The 21390-nt window shown below is 43.6% G+C and overlaps 2 protein-coding genes across 2 annotated transcripts in view; one reads left to right on the top strand and one right to left on the bottom strand.

Annotated features, from left to right (window-relative positions):
- Positions 1–1836, top strand: part of plcg1 (phospholipase C, gamma 1) — a 47121-nt gene extending 45285 nt beyond the window's left edge. The window contains exon 33 of the mRNA XM_057821799.1: positions 46–1836. Within this exon, the coding sequence (XP_057677782.1) occupies positions 46–88 (43 nt within the window). The 3' untranslated portion in view covers positions 89–1836. The remainder of the gene's footprint in view (positions 1–45) is intronic.
- Positions 1772–19684, bottom strand: zhx3b (zinc fingers and homeoboxes 3b). The gene is made up of 7 exons (XM_057821812.1): positions 19224–19684; positions 8847–9708; positions 8688–8759; positions 3929–5344; positions 3207–3851; positions 2536–2779; positions 1772–2456 (listed from the first exon to the last, which is right to left on the bottom strand). Exons 2-7 carry the CDS (start codon positions 9564–9566, stop codon positions 2395–2397), a joined length of 3159 nt encoding a protein of 1052 aa, XP_057677795.1. The 5' UTR covers positions 9567–9708; positions 19224–19684; the 3' UTR covers positions 1772–2394.
- Positions 19685–21390: the final 1706 nt, after the last annotated feature.

The following is a 21390-nucleotide window of genomic DNA, read 5'->3' as shown; positions in this document are numbered from 1 at the left end:
CCCAAGTTTCCAGACCTGATTCTGGTCTTACTTTCTCTTCTCCAGGATGATGCGGCGGACCAGAGTGGGCGGAGAGAACCGCGTCTAAGTCCCAAACTCCCCACTTGCACCCCCCTCCTCATCCGCACGCCTCTGCCCGTACTGATGATGTCACTGACTGCTGTGAACACTGTTTCCATGGAAACACCCACCACCGCTTTGGCCTACATTTCAGGCAGCTCACACAGCTCTGACCCGCAACCCCCGCCCGTCAGCCCAGCCCACTCGCCGTCGGAGAGGGATGGGACCGTGACGCCAGAGAGGAAGATTAGCTGCACAAAGAGGAAAGACGTTCGAGAGAGCAAAAGTTCCAAACGGTTTCCTGCTCCCTGTTTACTCATCTCCGCATATAAACTCAAATGTATTTATTCCTGCCGCTGACAGCTCGAGGACGAGTGGCACTCAACACGCTCTCAAAGAGCTCCCGTCTCCCATGTCGTTAATTATTATAATTATTTAAGCATTCATAATGTGACGTCTCCATTTCCTTTTTCTGTATATGTGTAAAACACGAGGGCTTCGCGACTGTTTTTAACGTCCCTCTCTTTGCGCTTTGGAGGATACTATGCACCTCCTATGTAACTTTTCTTTTTTGGGGGGTGGAAAGGCATCAGGAAAAAGTCATAGCTGGTGAGACGGCAGACGTAGCCATTTTCTTTTTGTTACATTCCAAACAGATATTGCACATGATTTCGTTTGTGCGTTACAAGCCAGTCTGGCACTGTTGAAGGTCAGTCACGCCGCTCTCATGTCAACTCAATTACATTGATGTAATTTGATTCATGTCGGCAAGGATTATTTTTATCGTGCTGCACTATTGCGAACGTGTTGTCAAAGTTCCTTGTTTTTGGTTTGCCAGCCCGCAAAAGGGGGAAAATATGCCATATTTTAATAAGTTAGACCACTGCCGTCACGTGTTTTCGAGAGTTGACGTTTCACTGCCGCCATGCTTTCATTTAAATGGAATTACCGTAACCATCTTCATTCACTCCTTTGGCTTTGCAGGCGGGGATGCCTCTGCTTTTTCGGATGAATGTCAAGGTGCCTTCAATGGGTGTGCGTAGAGCTTGTATACAAACTTTGCCTGTTTGTTTTCACTGTTATGATGTAGTCAGTATTGTTGCTCAGTGTTTGGCCACTGAGACACACCGAAGCCATAAGGTATAATGTGATAGAGGTAAGTGCAAGGATGTTCGGGGACACCCGTGTGAAGGTTTTTTTAGCGTCACGCATCCTGCATCAATAGCTGTCCATGCTGCATTACTACTAATGTGCCCAAGCGTTCACCTACATACAACTCAGCTGTTTTGACTGACAGTATCTACGATGCGCAGTGAGAAAATGTTGCTTGTGCGCTCAATTTGTTTTTGTACACTTTTTTTTTTTTTTTTTGACTCATGCAGTTTGGGGTTGAAAGCAGTCAAATGGCTGACATTCCCACAATACTTAACTTTGGATGTCCGTGCAGGGCCCTTAAGTGTCTTTTTGTTTCTTCATTGATAGTCTCGCCTTTCTGTAATGTGCCTAAACTATAGAGAGGAAAAGTATTCATTTTAATTTTGCCTTTCATAAACATATTCAACCCTGAGAAATAAAATACCTACTACTTTATACAATGCTGTCTCAATTCCTCTGCATAGAGATGCATGCATGCATGCATGTTCATTTTGTTATAAACCATTTGTGTTTGTGAAATCCAAATATTAACCCACGGAGAAAACCTTTCATGGCATTTCTTTATTCTGCAAATAACTACCTGTAAAAATGATACATTAAACCTAAGTAGGGAACTTTGGAAAAGCTCTGTTTTTATGTCTTTACAGATAAATGTATGTAAAAGTTCCATTAAAAACTAAGATGTCAAGGACAAAGTACTTGATCTAACCATATAAACAAAACTTTCCACTTGTCAGTATTTTTGTATTCTTAGGAAAAAGGTATCTGAGCCTTTATAATTTCATACAATATATACAAAGTCAGAAAAAGATCAGTGCTTAGTTTGTCATAAGACTCTTATGAACTTGCACATTTCATGTCAGCTGCCAAAGTCCAGAAGGAGTGCGACATGGCAATGTCTTTTTAAGGCTTCCGGAAATGCCTTTAGCAAAGAAAACTCACTCAATGAACAGTGTGAGCACTTGGCCAAGTCTCCTTAATATCTGTAGATCCTCCACCACACTTTGTCACTGTCCCACTACTACTTGAACGGCCTAGAAGGAACGCTGTGCACAGCAAGATATTGAAAGGGGCATGGAGGGGGAAAAAAAAGGTTGGTAATCGGGGCCAGAGATTTGTGTCCATCTCACATAGCAGCTGAAGTCCCACACACCCATCGTGGACCGGGGAGGTAAGGTTTCAAGGCCCATTCCCATCTAGTGAGTCTGACATGTCTGTAAATTCACCACCACAATCTTCTCCTGTAGTGATTCGAATGGTAAAAAAAAAATAGCATTAGAGCGCAACTACATGTCATATATTTCAGCTTTCACAAACTACCTTTAGATGGAATGAGAACCCTGTGAGAGTTCCCCTCCCCTGCTTGGCCACACAGCGACTGCTCTATTTTCTCATCGCTCCCTTTTCTCGGGTGTGGCTCCAGAGGGGAGGAGCCCGCCAACAGCGGCTCGGTTGCAGGTTTCGGGACAGGCGCTTGCTCGGGTGGAGCCGTGACTGGCCTGCTGGCGAACCAATGTCTCACAAGATCTGTTGTCAAACCGGTCATTTTTGCAAGTTCCTGTAACTGCAGCAAGAAAGGCCAGGGATCAGTGCGGCTTGTCTCAAGAATAAGATGTGCACAAAACTTTTTTTTTTCCTAATGGAAAAATGTCAGCTGGAAATTCTGTGCATCTCTTTTAACTGGGTATGGTTTATAGTAGTAGTCTCCAACCCAGTTCTCAAAGGCCCGCTGTGGGGGCAGGATTTCATTCCAACCAGACAAATGACACTTTTCCACCAATCTGGTGTTTTACAATTGCAATCAGTTGATTGTGCTAAAACAAGCATCACCTGACTGCAAACTTCATTGGTTCAACTATCTGTTGTGGGTCGGCAGAAACAAAAACCACGACCCACAGTGGGCCTTTGAGGACCGAGTTGGAGACCACTGGTTTACAGCGTCTACAGTGAATGAACTTTGACCCCATCATTTACTTGTTTGTCATCAGTACCTGTGACTCTTCCTGACTGCCATGGCTATCGAAGTGGGCCTGGAGGAAGTGCACGTTCTTCTGGTCAAGCTCTTCCTCCAGAGCCGTGTTCTGGTAGGCCTCCAACCACTTCAGTTGGCTGTTCTTCTGCATGTAGCGACAATCGCCAAACCAGCGCACCACGTCGGGCCGAGGCAGCCCCGTGCCCGAGATGAGCTCGTCGTACTGGGCAGCGCTGGGCCACTGCGTCCGCGCGTAGACTTGCTTGAGCAGGTGCAGTTGCTCTGCAGTTTTCTTACCTCGCAGCGCGGCGGGTTTGGCCACGGGGTTCGTAGTAGATTGAGCACTTCCGGCGTCCTCATCCTCTACTTTGCCATTGGCTTCGGTGACCTTCAGCATCTTCAGATTGATCTTGATGGGGTTGACTTTGGGTTCTCCGGAAGCGTCGTCATTGAGGCCCTCCGCTCCGTTAGCTTCCGTGCCCCCGCCCGATGTCCGCGCCGCTTCTTCTTCTTTCCTTTTTTCAGCTGCTGCTGCTTTCTTCTTCCTCTCGGTGAACCAGTTATGTATCTCCCTTCTGGTCATTTTGGTCTCACTTCGCAGTCTGTCCACTTCTTCTCCTGATGGCTCAGGGTCCTGTGTGAAACTGGCCTCTAGCGCTCTGATCTAAATTCCAAAAACAAAACTAAATCAGACACTTAATAACAAGGTGTAAAATTGTCGCTTTGTAGTCTTGTGCTCACCTGGTGGGGTTCTCTCTCCTTGTAGCGGACGAGTGTGAAATCAGGAGAAGGTGATCTGGGCAGTCTGCGTGATGGCGTGCTAGGCGACGTAGGAGTGTGCGTCAACGTCGGACTGAGAGGAGCAGAATTGTGCTGGGGCGTTTCTGCGGCGGAGTTGCCGCCGCCAGTTTCTGACAGGTCGACGGGTTCGGGGCTGCCTGCCTCTCCGCCACCTTCGCCGCTGCCCGCAGTCGACTTGTTTAGTACACCCGAGCCGGAGCGCGGGCCCTTGAGGTTACGAAGGTGGTAGCGTCGATCGCTAAACCACTTGCGGACTTCGCGCACCGTAAGGCCCGTCAGAGAAATAAGGCGTGCCACCTCCTCTTGGTCGGGGTATGGGTTGCTCAGAAAACTGTCCTTGAGGGTGCCCAGTTGCTCCTGAGATTTTTTGCTTTTGCAAAAGCTGGGGTCCAGGAACGTGTTGATGCCACGGGAGGAACCCACCGCAGGAGACGGCGATGTGGATTTGGAAGAAGGTGATATGGCCTCATCAATTTTTAAGGTGTTGCTTATGCTCACGTCCGCGTCACCCGCGCTGGAAGTTTCGTTTTTGTTGTCGCTACTACTCGTGTCTTTACCCTTCTGTCCGTCATCATCGATTGCAGCACAGCCTTTTGAAGGCTTGCTGTCCGTGACGGCTTTGAGGGGGTTTGTACTCTTGCTGACATCGTTTTTGCTCCTGCTGTGACTTTTCACCTTTGGGTTTCCGCGATGATTGCTCCCCAGAGTGAGGTTAATGACACTGGCTTGACTCTCTTCACTAATAACGTTGCTCGTAGCGCCTCCTCCGCTTCTATTATTTTTACTGCTGCCAATGACGTTGCTTCCTGTGCTGCTGTTGACCGCGGCCCCCACCATGATGCCTGCGCCCTTGTCGGCCGCGGGCGCCGCAGCAGGCCGGGCCTGCATCACAGGCCGGGCCGCCGCCTGCGGCTTGGGTGTCACGGCCAGCGTCACAGGGGCACCGTTGACCTGAATACCGTTGGCGACGACAGGCTGCGCCACAATGACGCTTGCTTGGCTCACAAGCGAGCCCTGCAGGATTTGAGGAATCCCGGTGGTCCCTAGGACTGTGATTGTTTGCGGAGCGGGACTCAGTGACTGGTTGTGTGACCCAGTGGCTGCAGTTTGGATTATGGTATTGAACATCTTCCTCCTGGCCTCTTCGATCTCCTCAGGAGACCAACTGATGCCCTGTTTTAGTCTCTGCGCTGTGAACCAGATCTTGATTTGCTCTTCAGGGAACTTGGTGACCACAGTCAGGTAGCAGAGCTCCGCTTTCGTGGGGTAAGGGAATTTGCTGAAGGAGGTCTTCAAAAAGGAGGAGGAGTCCATAGCGGCGTTGTAGGTAGGGATGCTGCTCAAAGGAATCATCACCTGGATAACAACAGGTGGCAAGATTAACAGATGATTTGTTTTTTTAAAAACACACACACAAAAAAAAAAACTTAAAACTCTTTCCAATAAACACAATGAAAAAAGGATTAACGACTAATTTTTCTAAATCGTGATCTTGTGCACAAATGAAAATACAGTACAGATAATAGGTGATTCGGCCTTTTTGTCCAATTAAGAAATTTTCATCTAATGTAACTTGAGCCAAAAGCAAACTTTCAACTAACTCACAAAGATGCATTAAAAGAAAAGGAAGACAAACAAATAAATTGATGATGGTTACATAATAAGTCAACGTTTTGAGCATGGCGAGGGCAACGCTGCCAGGCATCGACCTTCCTGCATTGGTTGCAAATATAACGGCTCCTAAGGCGGGTCTTTCAGCAGCTGGCTACTGATTTTAATTCCCACGTAGCACATACTGTATAGGTGATTGTTTTACTGCAACGGCCGGCAATTAAGTAGCACACAAACGCAAACACAAGAACAGCCTGCAAGAGAAGTGCTCAGGAATCCTGTCGTTAGGAAAATAAATGAAAGTAGGAAAATTTGTTTAGATATTGACGACTGTATCGAGTGCGTGTAATTTAATAGACAACTACTGTCCAATAGCGTAATTTTCAGACTAGAAGCCGCTACTTTTCCCCTCCTTTTGAATCCTGCGACTTTGTTGATTTATTTGGGTTAATAGCTAATACTTTATTTGACAGTGGTGTCATATGACTGCCATAAGACTGTCATAATTATGACATGACAGTATCATGGGCTTTAATATGTGCTTATGACAGATGTGGTTAAGTGTCATCCAGCAAATTATGTGACTAACTTCATTTATGTCCCGCTTGGATCTTTTACATCCTTTCAAAAGTGAGATAATTTGCCAAATGACACAAAATGACATCTATCATAATCATTCATGAATGCTCATGGCAGTGTCATGTCATAATTATGGTGGTCTTATGACAGTCTTATGGCGCCACTGTCAAATATAGTGTTACCAAACACCATAACTAGCAATAAATGAAACAATTGGAACAGTAACTAAAATAATTAGCACAGAACATGCATTTTGATTGTTATTTACCTCTTTTGCGCTGCAATGCATGCTAGGAGGCATGTTGGACGACAACAGTGTTGACAGCAGGTGGGAGCAGAGGGTGACTGTCTCCCCCAAGGGAGCAGTGATGGCCAAACTAAGTTTCTTGAAGCAATGAAGCTTTGCAGCCAATTGGTTCAAAATTTCATGGTGGTTCATTTGGTCTTCTGACAGTCTTATGATGGCGTTGTCAAATAAAGTGTTACCGGTTAATATCTTTTGGTGTAAACATCCAATAATACAGTGAGGACAGCTGCGGTTTATAGTCCAGTGCGGCTTATCTATGAACAAATGCTGTTTTCATGTCAAATTTGGTGGGTGGCGGCTTATAGTCAGGTGTGCTTTATAGTCCGAAAATTACGGTATTCAAGAGCAACAAAAATTATCAATAATTTTTGGATGAAAAACAAAAAAAGATGCAAATATTCTCCATGTACAGTGGGGCAAATAAGTATTTAGTTAACCACCAATTGTGCAAGTTCTTCTACTTGAAAAGATTAGAGAGGCCTGTAATTGTCAACATGGGTAAACCTCACCCATGAGAAACAGAATGTGGAAAAAAACCAGAAAATCACATTGTTTGATTTTTAAAGGAATTTATTTCCAAATTAGAGTGGAAAAGAAGGATTGTGTCACCTACAAACAAGCAAGATTTCTGGCTGTCAAAGAGGTCCAACTTCTAACGAGGTCTAACGAGGCTCCACTCATTACCTGTATTAATGGCACCTGTTTTAACTCATAATCTGTATAAGACACCTGTCCACAACCTCAGTCAGTCACACTCTGCTGTTGAAGGACACCAGAGACAAAATTGTAGACCTGCACCAGGCTGGGAAGACTGAATCTGCAATAGGTAAAACGCTTGGTGTAAAGAAACCAACTGTGGGAGCAATTATTGGAAAATGGAAGACATACAAGACCACTGATAATCTCCCTCGATCTGGGGATCCATGCAAGATCTCACCCCGTGGCGTCAAAATGATAACAAGAACAGTGAGCAAAAATCCCAGAACCACACGGGGGGACCTGATGAATGACCTATCGAGAGCTGGGACAACAATAACAAAGGCTACGATTAGTAACACAATGCGCCGCCAGGGACTCAAATCCTGCACTGCCAGATGTGTCCCCCTGCTGAAGAAAGTACACGTCCAGGCCCGTCTGCGGTTTACTAGAGAGCATTTGGATGATCCAGAAGAGGACTGGGAGAATGTGTTATGGTCGGATGAAACCAAAATGGAACTTTTTGGTAGAAACACAGGTTCTCGTGTTTGGAGGAGAAAGAATACTGAACTGCATCCGAAGAACACCATACCCACTGTGAAACATGGGGGTGGCAACATCATGCTTTGGGGCTGTTTTTCTGCAAAGGGACCAGGACGACTGATCTGTGTAAAGGAAAGAATGAATGGGGGAATGGGGATTTTGAGTGAAAATCTCCTTTCATCAGCAAGGGCATTGAAGATGAGACGTGGCTGGATCTTTCAGTATGACGATGATCCCAAACACACAACCAGGGCAACAAAGGAGTGGCTTTGTAATAAGAATTTCAAGGTCCTGGAGTGGCCTAGCCAGTGTCCAGATCTCAACCCCATAGAAAATCTGAGGAGGGAGTTGAAAGTCCGTGTTGCCCAACAATAGCCCCAAAGCATCACTGCTCTAGAGGAGATCTGCATGGAGGAATGGGCCAAAATACCGGCAACAGTGTGTGAAAAGCTTGTGAAGATTTCCAGAAAACGTTTGGCCTCAGTTATTGCCAACAAAGGGTACATATCAAAGTATTGAGATGAACTTTTGGTATTGACCAAATACTTTTTTTCCACAAATTCTTTAAAAATGTTAATTTCTGTTGTTTTTCTTTTCCACATCCTGTCTCTCATGGTTGAGGTTTACCAATGTTGATCATTACAGAGTGGGGTGGCATGGCTCAGTGGTAGAGTAGTAGTCCCCCAAGCCAGAGGTTGTGGGTTCGATTCTCCGCCCTGATGAACTCGCCTAAGTGTCCTTGAGCGAGATGCTGAACCCCACGTTGCTGTGTCACCAGTAGGTGCATGGAGAGATAGTGTAACGCGCTTTGACCGCCTTGAAAGGTGGAAAAGCGCTATATAAGTATAACACCATTTACAGGCCTCTCAAATATTTTCAAGTGAGAGAACTTGCACAATGAGTGGTTGACTAAATACTTATTTGCCCCACTGTATAACATACTTTGATCAAAACAATAATTACCTTTGGGAGATTCTTGGTAGATGAGGCATCTGAGGAAGTTGTGGTAGGAGAGGACTGATGCAGGCTTTTGCTCTGAACAGAGATCACCATTTAACGTGTTGGATTTATTTTTTTAAATGAGTAAGTCTGTAAAACTAAACAAGGACTTAGCAAGCCTACCTGTGCGACGGTGGTCTTGATCACCGGTAACGCTCCAGACCCATTGACGATCTGAATTGCTGATGGTAGCGTGACATTGCTTGTTCCATTGTGGACAATTGTGGGCACATGTGTGACTGACACAGTCTCATTTTTTTCAATCTCTTTGGAACTAAACATGGAGTGCCCATCTGAGGAAGGCTGGGACACCACAATCCGTTTAGGCTCCGATTTACCCTTCAGCATCTTCATGATTGGAGTTTTGGTGATGGAAATCTCATTATCTTTGCCCTCCTCAGTCCCACTTACTATAGTCTGCTCTACTACCGCCCTCCTGTCCCTCCTTCTCAACTGAAGAGGGCAGTTAAAGGTGCTTGGGTGAATCCTGGCATTATGCAGTGCCAGGCCCTCAAATTTGAGTGCCGAAAACCCGCAGTTCACACAGAGGAAGCACGGGTCTGAACGGAATTCTGGGTGCCTGGCGTACACGTGGTCCAAGAACAAGTTAAGGTCGAAGGTTTCGAAGTTGCAAGGCTTGCATATGTAGGTACTGGCATCATCTACGGGGAAGTCCGCTACCTCTAGTTTGGGAGCGTCTGCAAGGTTCGGCAGGCAGCGCGCATCTCCTGAAACGGTAGTTTGCCTCTGAAGCACCGGCATGTCCGCTTCAGAGTCCTCCAAGTTTCGTATAATTTTACTAGGGATCATACAAGGTGTCGTGGACTTCCTCTTGCTGGCCATGGTGTGGCTACACGGTGCTTAAATAATTGCGGGTGTGGTGCGATTGGGAGGATAGGTAGTGACTGGTAACCTATAGGCCGGGCGTAGAGGGAGGGAGCGCGCACAGTATGTCCATAGGTCCAATTGGAGCTCTCATGGCGGCCTGGAAATGAAATGTGAAGACAATGAAACATTTATTGTTACAATGACATATAAACATCACGAACTTGTTCAGTCGGTCACCCCACTTTTTTTTTAAGGAGTGTTCCTGTCGGACCCCTTCAATTCCCCTCCCCCATTCTTCTCCATCTCTTTTCTCCTCCATCAAGAAACTCTCCATCCCCACAGGGAGAGCTTTCAAACGAAACGTGCCCCTGCCCTTACACACCTTGACAAAAAAAAAAAAACCCTCAAATATTCAACAGTAGTTTTAAATATCTTTCAAACAGGGCTTAGGTTTGTTGATACCAATGAGCTTATTTAGCCACACAAAATGGCAAGGTTTCCTGGGGAGGAGCATCACCATCCCACCTCCCATCAATCCCTCCCCCAGGCGGAGAGCAGAGTAGCCAGAAATTTGGCAAATGTAAACGGACTGTTACTTGAGATTTATCTAACAGGTAATTACATTACCGTCTCCCAATTTACCGAGAGACTTTATCGGTAAAAATGTCAGCTGTGTGGGATCATTTCACCTTAAAGGACGACAAAGACAAAGAGGAAGAGTGCAACATATGCCACAATAAAGTCAAGCGTGGTGGTAAAGCAGTAAGAAGTTTTAATACAACCAAACTAATCAAGAATTTAGCGAAATACCACCACAAACAATATAAGAAATATGTTACGAAAACCGAAGGCAAAAAGAAAGGTTCTACGCAACTAACACTGGCAGAAACTTTTGCTATGCGTGACAAACTGGCACTCGACAGTCCCAAAGCCCAGGGAATAGTCAAAAAGTCATTGCCGAAGAATTCATTCGGGATGACGAGCCATTATCTCTCGTGAGTAAAGACGCACCATCCAACACTTAGAACCACGGTACAACATGCCCAGCCGTCATTACATCCTTGAGCGATTCGGCTGTGGAAGATTCGAGAACGATTCACAAACATCCAAATTCTGATTGTTGAAATATGTCAAGTAAAGCGGAACTAATACACATCGCCGTCTTCGGGACGCAATGAGAAACGGACCGCATTGCGTCCCGAGAGTAAACATCATGCTTGTCATAGACCCGGGTAATGCCGATGCTCAACTCACGGCTTTAGCTCAACTCATGCCGCTGGATAAAAAACACAAGAATACCTGACTGCTGCTGACAGCCGCTACAAACTACATCAACATCGTTTTACTGTAGATAATAGATATCATATGTATATAGAACTAGATACAAAATGACAGACTCGACGGCGTTGGCAACATTGAAGTAATGAAAACTAGTTGCATTAGTAAACAGCCGCCATCTCAAAGCAGGAGACTTCCATAGTAGGCTGTTGTGAACCTTCCAAGCGAACCTAATTAACTTTTTATCTAAAATACTCCTAAATCGGCAAAATCATGACTTGAATCTATCTTCAAAACAGTTTCAAAACTTTCACATGTCGAAAGTAGACAGAAGGGAAATTATGGAATAACGGGAGCAATTTTAACAACTTTAACAGTTGATTCGCATAATTAAATGAATTGAATGTAGTTTAAAGCTGCTGATAAAGAATGGGGACTTGAGTATTTTATTTACTGTTTTAAAATGTTAACTTGATACTGAAATAGTCGTTTATTTAAACCTGAGAGGCTTTTTATACAATTTTTGTAACTAATGCACGAAACATTTAAAGCATCTAATAGCTTGGGGGGTTTGGGGGATTTTCCACTGAGGTTGTTTGTGTGTTTTGCTTTTTTAAGACAGTTTACAATATTATTTGCACGTTTTACTGACTGACTATGTCATTTCTGTTTGTAATTTATAATGTTTTGTGTTTGTCACTGAATAAACAGGTCAGTTTCTTGTTACCAACCGTTGTGTGTTATTCAAACTCACCTAATTCAGCTGGCTAGTTGTTATCAAGAGTACTAAAACCTTTTTCAACATGAGTCTGCAAACTAAGTAAGGAGGCTCAGATAGGCCGGTATCGGTACTGGCCAGTATCGGTATCGGATCGGAAGTGCAAAAACCTGGATCGGGACATCCCTAGTCACCACAGTACGACATTTAATAAAAATAACATAACTAATGGCTATCTTGCCACAATTAATTGACTTACACAATATCAACTTTTAAAAATTATTGATGCAAGTCATCAAAACAGGATCGACAGGCAGAGATGAGTACATGTATAATTAGATTTAATTTGATTGCATCTAAATTGTGAGTTTTGCCAACTTACATTCTTATTGAGCACTACATTGCTAACTCCTTTTCTCACTAATGACAGCAACAATGGGTCCAACCGCCTGCATTTTTCATTCAGCTGCTGTTTAATTGCGAGTCCGTATCTTTTTGTGCTGTGCGATAGACAGAATTACATAGCACAAAATATCCCAATATTTTTGCTTACAAATACATTCCATTTAGTTTATTTACAAAATTCATTGTTTATATTGACCACACAATTAAATGAATTAACATGGTGAATCCAAACCACCAATGTCCTGTACAGCCAATTTAAGGAATGCAGTAAAGTTCAAAGCAGTGCTTCAAGTAAAGAAAACAATGTCTACCATGTATCCCATAAAAGTAATGCCAAGTGAAATAATAGAAATAAGTTAACAAGATTCTCTGAGTACCTCAAAGTAATTTACCGTAATCATATAAAGGGTATGCAATAATATGATACACTGCGAGAGACATACAGTATATCATATATTGCAATTTTAGCTTCTTTTATGTGTCTTATATTTCAGATGCATTCCTATAAACTGAAATTTTAAGGCAGGCACATATGACAGCACATGGTGTAGCTGTTCTTTTTTTGTAGTTCATTCATCTACTTTCTACAGCACTTATCCTCATTCTGGTCAAGGGTGAGCTAGAGACTATCTGTAAGTTGAATTTAAATTCCTGCTATACTTGACGTCAATGAGTCACTTCAAAAAGCTTCTGTACAGAGTCATGCTGCGATCATGTGACTACCTGGCGCAGTTTAAGAAGTCAAAAGCAGCCAACTGTCAACAGGTTTTTCAATGGATTGGTGAAATAGCTATGTGATTAATGTTTCTCTGACGAACCCAAAAATGATTGGTATTTATTAGTGCGTGCACAATCAATAAAACTACGAGTAGCAGGTGGAATGTATTTCAATCATGGTAGTGCAAGACATGTGTATTCCACTAAATTCGAAGTAAAAACTATGCTGCGTTAAAACTACTTTTATTTTGACGAGCATAATTTACAAAAAAATTACTGAGTAAATGGAACTCGTTACTACCCACCTCTGATGAGGAGGAAGAGATTAAGATGGGTCTCGGCCCTTGATGTGACACCTCATGTGCAGTGGCCAAACCTAACAGACGCTCACTAGCTCACCAGTTTAACTGGTAAATTGAAATGCATCTGAAAGTCCCGCCCTTTATTATGCAAGGCACAATTGCTGCTAGACATGCCGAATCAAAATGTTGGCTATAACAGAAACCTGCCCTTCTCCAAACACTGTCAAGGCCCTTCCTTCTTCTTACTCGTGCCCGCAAAGTAAACAAACGCAAAGTTTATTGCAAAAAAAAAAAAAAAAAGATCACGGTACGTTAGTTTCAGACGACACGTAATGGTCAATCCACGGGGATGCTTACTATTTCACACACCGAATACGCCATCATCAGTTTCTCGCATGCTAAAATGTTACTTCACATCTCTTTAAGAGAGAAATTGAATTGGCTTCCACTTAATCAGAGCTTCATATTTTCTTCCCTCATGATTTGAGCCGTTTGCCACAGCATAATTTGGAATTTAAGGGGTTAACAGGCAACTGCGATTGGTTACTGTCGAAAGAACATGATGCCCCTTGTTCCCTGGTGCACCCCTAGGGAGAGCCGCTACACTTGGCTTGGGCTGTTTTGCCCCTCCTACTCCACTGCCATTCAATTCTGCACCAGGGGGCACCATGCTGCCAAGGCAGACTGGTCACGTGACCGGCACAAAAGCTCTTGGGTGGACAGTCGGTCATCCATTCTGTGGCCGTGTCGGGTGAGACGAGCGGGAGACACTGTTGGGGGATGGGGAGCTGCTTTCGGGGTGGAGGAAGCATGGAGGTGTCTTGGAGAGGAATTTTCCCGACCCCATACCCCCTCCAACGCCACACCCTACCCACCCCCGCTCTTCGACGCCCCTTTTTCGCTCCAAACTACAATCACGTAGCGCTCCACCCCACTTCGCCACCTCAGCCCCGCCACCCCCCCCTTCCTCGCAGTGCTGGCTTAGACTGGAATGTTCCAAGCAAAGAAGCTCCTCAGTCAATGAACAGAAGCCAAATGTAGGCTCTATACATCCATTTAACTCTTTAAGTTCCGGTGACGATGACAGATGTGCAATCATGTGGCTCTTTTCCTCTTTCTGATGTGAATTTAAATGAGTTTGTAACTACTGTACTAGATGTCCAATCCACTGGAACTGGGAGGGCTGCCACCAATAGCTTTCAATGGCAAATACTGTACGTTGGGAAGGAAAAAAAGGAACGTCATAGATGGTGTAAAATTCAGTCCTCAGTATGGACATACAAAATTGACCCACATTTGTAGTAGAGCAAAGTTTGGGCCAATCAAGGTCTACAGGTCTCATCCCAATGAGGATGCAAAGAAATCGCATTACTATGCTGTGAACAAGACACTGTCTCGTTGATTCCAAGTGTATGAACACAATGGCGTCAAACTGGGTGTCACGTGTGGTGGGGATGCAAAGTTTGTGTCTACATGTTAGCATTTGCATGTGTGGGTTTCCTGTGTAAGTCGATGGGAGGCGGGGCAGGCCGAGTGAGGGCACATATGTGCTTACGTACGCATGCGCGCGGGGGTAGCTGCCTGCGAGTGTGTGTGAAGCTTGTTTACGGCGGTCTCTAGGCGGCTCGTTTTTCTTCGCACATCTTCCATTGACACAGAAGTAAATGTTGTCTTCCTGGTTCATAAGGTAATTTTCCACAGAGCCTGTTCGCTGGCCATGCTCAACATGACCTTCCATCCATCGGCCTGACTTCATTGAAGGCCTCCAGTGAATCCACAAAGTATAGGTCAATAGTAGCAAATCTGAATGGATTCCTTAGAAATTAGGCTTGATAGCTTGGTAACAAAAGTATTGGTCACAATTTACTATTACTGATTACAATGCCATCTTGAAGACATGTATGGATGCCAGTTGCTTGTTTATCTCATTTCAAGCTTCCTTGCTTTTTATGTCACGCAGCTACACCCCCTTGCCTGCACTTCCCCTCTAGCCCTCCCTCTGTTCAGTGCTGCTCCTCCTTCTCGTAGCATGTTTGGGCGAGGGAGACAGGACGGCAGCGCCACTGGTGTGTTAGTATCCCCATGGAAACCACCTCCTTCCTACCCTTCTACCCCAAACACTATCCATAGACAGTTCATGAAAACAAAAAGTGTGTGTACCTTACACACGCACACTCACTGTGGTAAGTTTGTAGCGGCATTCCAAGCATCTGGGGACTGCCTCTATTTTAACAGCTCCTACCGACAATGATGGTGTTTCCCAGCTAGGTGTGGTCACTGAGTAAAGTTACTGGCCAGAGATGCTGCTGATTCTTCCTGTTGAGCAAACGCCTGAGTGCCCTTCCAGACGTCTGCCTTGGTTACTTCTCGTCCTCTTCAATCAAGGGATGAATAAAACATCTACCCATGAGCTTGGCCTGCAGCGACCTACTGTATGTCCTGCCGTAACCCTAAAATAAACCCATTTTTAAAGTTTCAAGGCTAGTCTGCTTAACCTCTTTTTGTGTGTCAATTTAAAGATTTTGCGCATTTCTGCCTGTGCTGATGGTCACAACTCTGAGAGATCGGCTTTTATGGCTCACGACTCCGGCACCAGTAAGAATACTACATGTCAGTTTCCTACTGGGCCAGCCCATCCTCTCTGTGCGACTCTCAGGTCATAGAGCAGATGGCTGTGTGGGTTGAGAAGGGCTGCATTGCTGTGGCCTCTGCTGGGGCATGCAGAACTGGGCTGCTGAATAGAGAGTGAGAGAGGGAGAGGGAGAGGAGAGAAGTAAAAAATGGCGTCGCATCGTGCTCTGTGCTGTTCGACCTAAAATGGCTGACATCACAAGCTGCCAACCAGCCAAGAAGAGCACAGGTTGACGGTGCTGACCCGAACCTGCTCACGTCGGGTGTGTGAGTGAATCAGCTTGCTCTTGTCAAGACTGTTCGACTAACGGTTGACGCCGAGCTGCTTGTCAACTTGTCAGAGATACGCGAATAGACCGTCGTCATGGCACAGTGGGAGGGAGGGTGACGTCACTGAACGGGCGGCGTGCTGAAATGACTTCCTCGTAGGAGCTTTTAGTGAAGACTGAGTACATCAAATGAACCAATGTGTAAGGCTAATCTAAGAATTCAAAAGGTTTTTTTGAAACCTGTCATTTATTCATCCTCTGCCAGGTAAAAACTAAATCCCAGGAAAGCAGTATTGGAGAGAGTTAGGTACGTAGTTGCAAGCTCTGCAAGTCTGGGGTAAAGCTGAGTTTTAATAAATTTAGTGGCATGACAGTGATACAACATGCCTTCTCTACATTGAGTCGCGAGCTCAATTGTCGCTGTAGGTGAAATCTTAAATCCCCCAGAGTCACACACTCAAGAAAACAAGACATGATTCATCACCAGGACAACATGCTAACTCATTGTTGACTCTGGTGGCATCATAATCAAGCTACATTAAAAATGGGAGGGAACACACCTAGTAAATAAGACATTCATGTGAAATATGCTTGCTCAAAGTTTCTAATTATGCAAATCGTAAATTTCTTGTGTCTATGTTTTAATGTTTAAAGACACAAAATGACACCGTTTATGAGCCCAGTCATTGCTATGACATCACTTCTAGCCACATACAAACACTTACTTACTTACTTACAGACAGACTCAAACACAGGTGCATGGGACAATGGGTATTACTTAAGTCATGAGAAAAGGAGGGAATCTGGGATCATCACATTTGATTGGCTAAAATATTACTGACATAGATAAAATGCCACTTCTTGAAAATACTGGCTGTTATTTAAGTTTTCTTTCCACTATTACACATCAGTATAATGAAACTGTGTTCTAAATTTATTAATCAAGATTCTTTGCGCTAGGATGTACATGATAAAGGTGTTGTTTGTCCCTCTGACCCTTTCATCACTCCCGTTGAGACGTGTCCCACAGGTTAGAAAAAAATCGCAGTGGGTATAGAAATCGTAGCAATTTGATTTTCTTTATATTATTATTATTTATATCATTTATTTTTTTTGGGGGGGAAGAAGCCGCAGTGAAAGGGTTAAAGCAACACTTGGTAACTTTTCAGTTTTAGTCAATTTTAGTGGGTGGACAAAAGCGGTAGTGTTCCGTATTAAGGAGGACTGCGTTTCCCATGAGGGTCAGCGCTGTGTTTCCCATGAGGACCAGCGCAAACTCGCATGTGCCGGAAAATCATGATGGGCGCCTGCAGATGGATTAAACAACATTTCTGTTTCCAGCGGCTGTGTGAATGATGAAAAGTAATAAGGAAATTAATACAGTTGTGGCTAAACAATAGCATATGACGGTTAGCAACTGTGTAGCTTAGTGTGGCTAACCCCCCCACCCGTCAGCGCAGATGAGTTTGGTTTTTTGGGGAGAATGGGGCTCATGCCAGCGAGAGAAAGCTGGGCCAATGTTTATTCTGTATATCCTGGTAGCTGCCCTTTCTTTACCTCCCCTCCTCACACAAAACTTTTTGTCTCTGTTGCTCTACTATCATTGCAGAATTCGCGCGAAAGCGTTAGCATAGACTTCAGTCTTTATAATGAATGGGGAAAGGGGGAAGCGACGTATGCCGTCAAGCAGTCAGCACATTTGTAGTTTGTTTTTATGTGGCAAGGTTCCTGCCACCGTCCTCAAAGATAATTAGTGCCGGTGAAAGCGATACAGACCCCCTAAAGATATAAAAGAGGTGTCATTCAACTAGTATTCAGTCGACACATCATCACAAATGTTATGAAAATATTTCATAAAACTTATAAAGTTACCTAGTGTTGCTTTAAATAAAACATTTCATCAAAAGCAAATAATGACAATAAAAAGCACAGAAGGTTTAAAGCCCGTTTGCATAAACAGGGCAACTATGCATGTAGTTCTCAATAAACCCATTTAACGATGATTGTTAACTCTTTCAGTGCCACTGATCATCAAATACCATGATAAATCGTATTCGTCGGCCCTTTTAAACTTTTTTTTCCCTGTAAATTTAAGGAAGTTTGTCACTAGTGGACACCCAATCCATTTGAACTGGGAGATAAAACATTCATTGATTTGCTGCCATCCCTCCACTTCAAATGGATTGGAACTATATCCCTGTCAATGGCAGTGAAGTTGATCAAAAACAAGCAGAATTATCATTCTCAAAGTGTGATAAAAGTTACACAGAAGAGTCATTCAATTAATATATAAATATTTATCATTTAAACCTTTATAGGACATTCACTGAACTCATTGGCTGCCATTGACAATGCTAGATGTCAAATCCATTTTGACTGGGCGAGCCCTCAGTCAAAATGGACTCGATGTCTAGCACTGACAATGGCCGTGAAACCATTCCTCCCAGCTTAAATAAATTGTACATCTAGCACTATCAATGGCAGCCAATAAGTTAAATACTATGGAATTAAAAAATATCAACTTTAGAGTGTTTAGGGGGCCATAATCAGAGCGTATTTGTGTTTTTTATTTATTTATTTATTTTTTAATACATGTTTTTTAATTTATAATTTTATTAATATTTAAAAGATTACATAAATGCATTTAAAAATACAACAATGATTAATATTTAAAGAATAATATGATATGCATGTTATCCGGGCAGTTTCCAGCTACAGTAATGCAGCAGTAATTTTTACGAATGAAATGTCTTGTATTTTGATTATCATTACGACGTGACTTGGAGAGCTGTTTTTTTTTTTTTTTTTTTTTTTTAAGTTGGTACAAGTTTTAATACAAAACATTGTAGAAAAGAAAAGACTTAAAGGTTCGAAGCCTATTAGTGAACTTTTCGCGAGTGTTGTGCTCACTTTATTTTATAGCACACAAACGTATTACATAAAAACAATCTATTCTGATCCCAAACTTTTCAGGTTGTTACCACTTATCAGAGTGCACAAATAATAATAAAATAATCTACTTGCGAAATAAATGGAAATCGGAGCAGCTTCGTTTCCATCAGACATTTCTCCTAACGATGCCGACCTTCCTTCCGCTCAAGTTTGGCAAGGCGGAGTGAGTCCCAACTTCGTGGGCACGAAAATAATACTCGTGTTCGAACCTTAGCACCCGGAGTGGGAGGTGGAGGGATGATAAGTCCCCGGCCCGAGAAAAAACCCTCGCCACCCCCCGTCGGCTGTCGCCATTTTAAGCAGGCGACGTACGGTGCAGCTGACCGGCGAAGGTGGACGCGAAGTTGGGCGAAGGGTGAACCGGCTGTGCATATATGGAAGATAAGGAAGCGACACTCACCTCACGCTGTCGACGCACGTCGGTGTGGCAAACCAAACCAAACAAACAAACGAAAAAAAGTTTTCAATGATAGGAGCTCGGCGGAAGCGGTACGCTGCCGGGAGGTCTACGCCTCATTGATGGTAACTTAAAGGTGGAAGCTGCTCGGTCCATCGGCCGTTTGTCAAGACGCTTGGAGCCCGAGTCCTAGCCGCCGCGGCCCCCTCGTCGTTTTGGGCTTGTTTATTTCGAGTGCTTCCAGTGTCAGGAGCAAGCCAGAGGAGGGAAGGAAAATACGGCGGACGCAGAGAGGGAAGAGGCGAACACGTGACGCACACGTCACTGACGGTGGAGTTGGCGTGAGGCGAGGAGAATGCGGTGTCCCCACCGTCAATTTAAGTCCAAACATCGGACGGGCCCAGCTCCAATAGCCCGCCGCTATTAACAGTCCTACAGTCCTGTTTTGTAGCCATTTACACACCTGTCTCCCCCAGGTGAATTCTCTTAAAGTGACAGAGACTTAAATCCCCGTTGCATTTGTTATTCACTCATTGACAACGACAGACGTCCAATTCATTTAAACTGAGAAGACTGACTGTGTGCTAGTTTTTCAATGCCATTAACGGCACTAGTCGTCTAATCCATTTTGACTTGAAGGGCTGACACTGCCAACCTCTCCCAGTTGGATTGGACGTCTAGCGCCGTCAATGGCAGACAAAGAGTTAAAAACCCAAATGTAAAATATACACATAAAAACTGAATAAGTTCCTTGTGGTTGTAAATTTGTATTCACTTTTTAGTCAAACACAGGACACACCAAACAAAATTTAAGTTCAGTCTTAGCAGATTTGTCCACTTTGCAAGACTTGAATGATGTGTAGTAACTGTATACACACACAAATTACTCAATATCAAGTTATAACTGTTGAACGTGATCAATTTTGCATTATATCATGATACATTTCAACTTGTAACATGCTAAGTGTCACATTTTAATGTGATACTTTTTCACATAAAATCACAAATACCTGGCTTTATTTTATTTACAGTATTTAGAAAAAACAGCATTATTACCAAGTTAGTAACTTTGATTTATAAGACACAAAAATAAATCTGGAAACAATTGCTTTACGAAATTCTACCTTATAACATAATGGAGCAACATGAAAACATGTTATAACGTGAGCTAATTCTGGTATAACGTGAGACATACCACATAAAATGTTAATTTTATTACATAATGTAATCCTAAACTTTTTGTTAAACCTTACTTACACTTGTGAAATTAGTTGAATTGTACAGGCTATCGACCACATTTGGTAGAAAGTCATACTGTTTAGATAAATTCATAATTTTTAAGGATGAATACAATATTTAAAAAAAGGAAAAAAGAAAGTTGTTAACATACAGTCGGGCAAATAAGTATTTAGTCAACCACCAATTGTGCAAGTTCTCTTACTTGAAAAGATTAGAGAGGCCTGCAATTGTCAACATGGGTAAACCTCAACCATGAGAGACAGAATGTGGAAAAAAAAAAATCACATTGTTTGATTTTTAAAAAATTTATTTCCAAATTAGAGTGGGAAATGAGTATTTGGTCACCTACAACAAGCAAGATTTCTGGCTGTCAAAGAGGTCTAACTTCTTCTAACAAGGTCTAACAAGGTCTTAATGAGGCTCCTCTCGTTACCTGTATTAATGGCACCTGTTTTAACTCATTATCAGTATAAAAGACACCTGGCCGCAATCTCAGTCAGTCACACTCCAAACTCCACTATGGCCAAGACCAAGAGCTGTCGAAGGACACCAGAGACAAAATTGTAGACCTGCACCACGCTGGGGAGACTGAATTTGCAATAGGTAAAACGCTTGGTGTAAAGAAATCAACTGTGGGACCAATTATTAGAAAATGGAAGATATACAAGACTATTGATAATCTCCCTCGCCAGGGACTCAAATCCTGCACTGCCAGACGTGTCCACCTGCTGAGGAAAGTACACGTCCAGGCCCGTCTGCGGGTCGCTAGAGAGCATTTGGATGATCCAGAAGAGGACTGATAGAATGTGTTATGGTCAGATGAAACCAAAATAGAACTTTTTGGTAGAAACACAGGTTCTCGTGTTTGGAGGAGAAAGAATACTGAATTGCATCCGAAGAACACCATACCCACTGTGAAGCATGGGGGTGG

This window comes from Corythoichthys intestinalis, chromosome 2 (assembly GCF_030265065.1).
Source record: "Corythoichthys intestinalis isolate RoL2023-P3 chromosome 2, ASM3026506v1, whole genome shotgun sequence".
Classification (NCBI taxonomy): domain Eukaryota; kingdom Metazoa; phylum Chordata; class Actinopteri; order Syngnathiformes; family Syngnathidae; genus Corythoichthys; species Corythoichthys intestinalis.
The sequence above is the reverse complement of the archived record's forward strand: the minus strand, read 5'-3'. Positions and strand labels throughout refer to the sequence as shown.

Coding starts and splice junctions, on each gene's coding strand:
- zhx3b (XM_057821812.1), bottom strand. CDS start 9,566: ATGGCCAGCAAGAGGAAGTCCACGACACCTTGTATGATCCCTAGTAAA. Junction 3,852..3,928: donor AGGAGAGAGAACCCCACCAG/GTGAGCACAAGA, acceptor TTTGGAATTTAG/ATCAGAGCGCTAGAGGCCAG. Junction 2,780..3,206: donor GCAGTCAGGAAGAGTCACAG/GTACTGATGACA, acceptor TTCTTGCTGCAG/TTACAGGAACTTGCAAAAAT.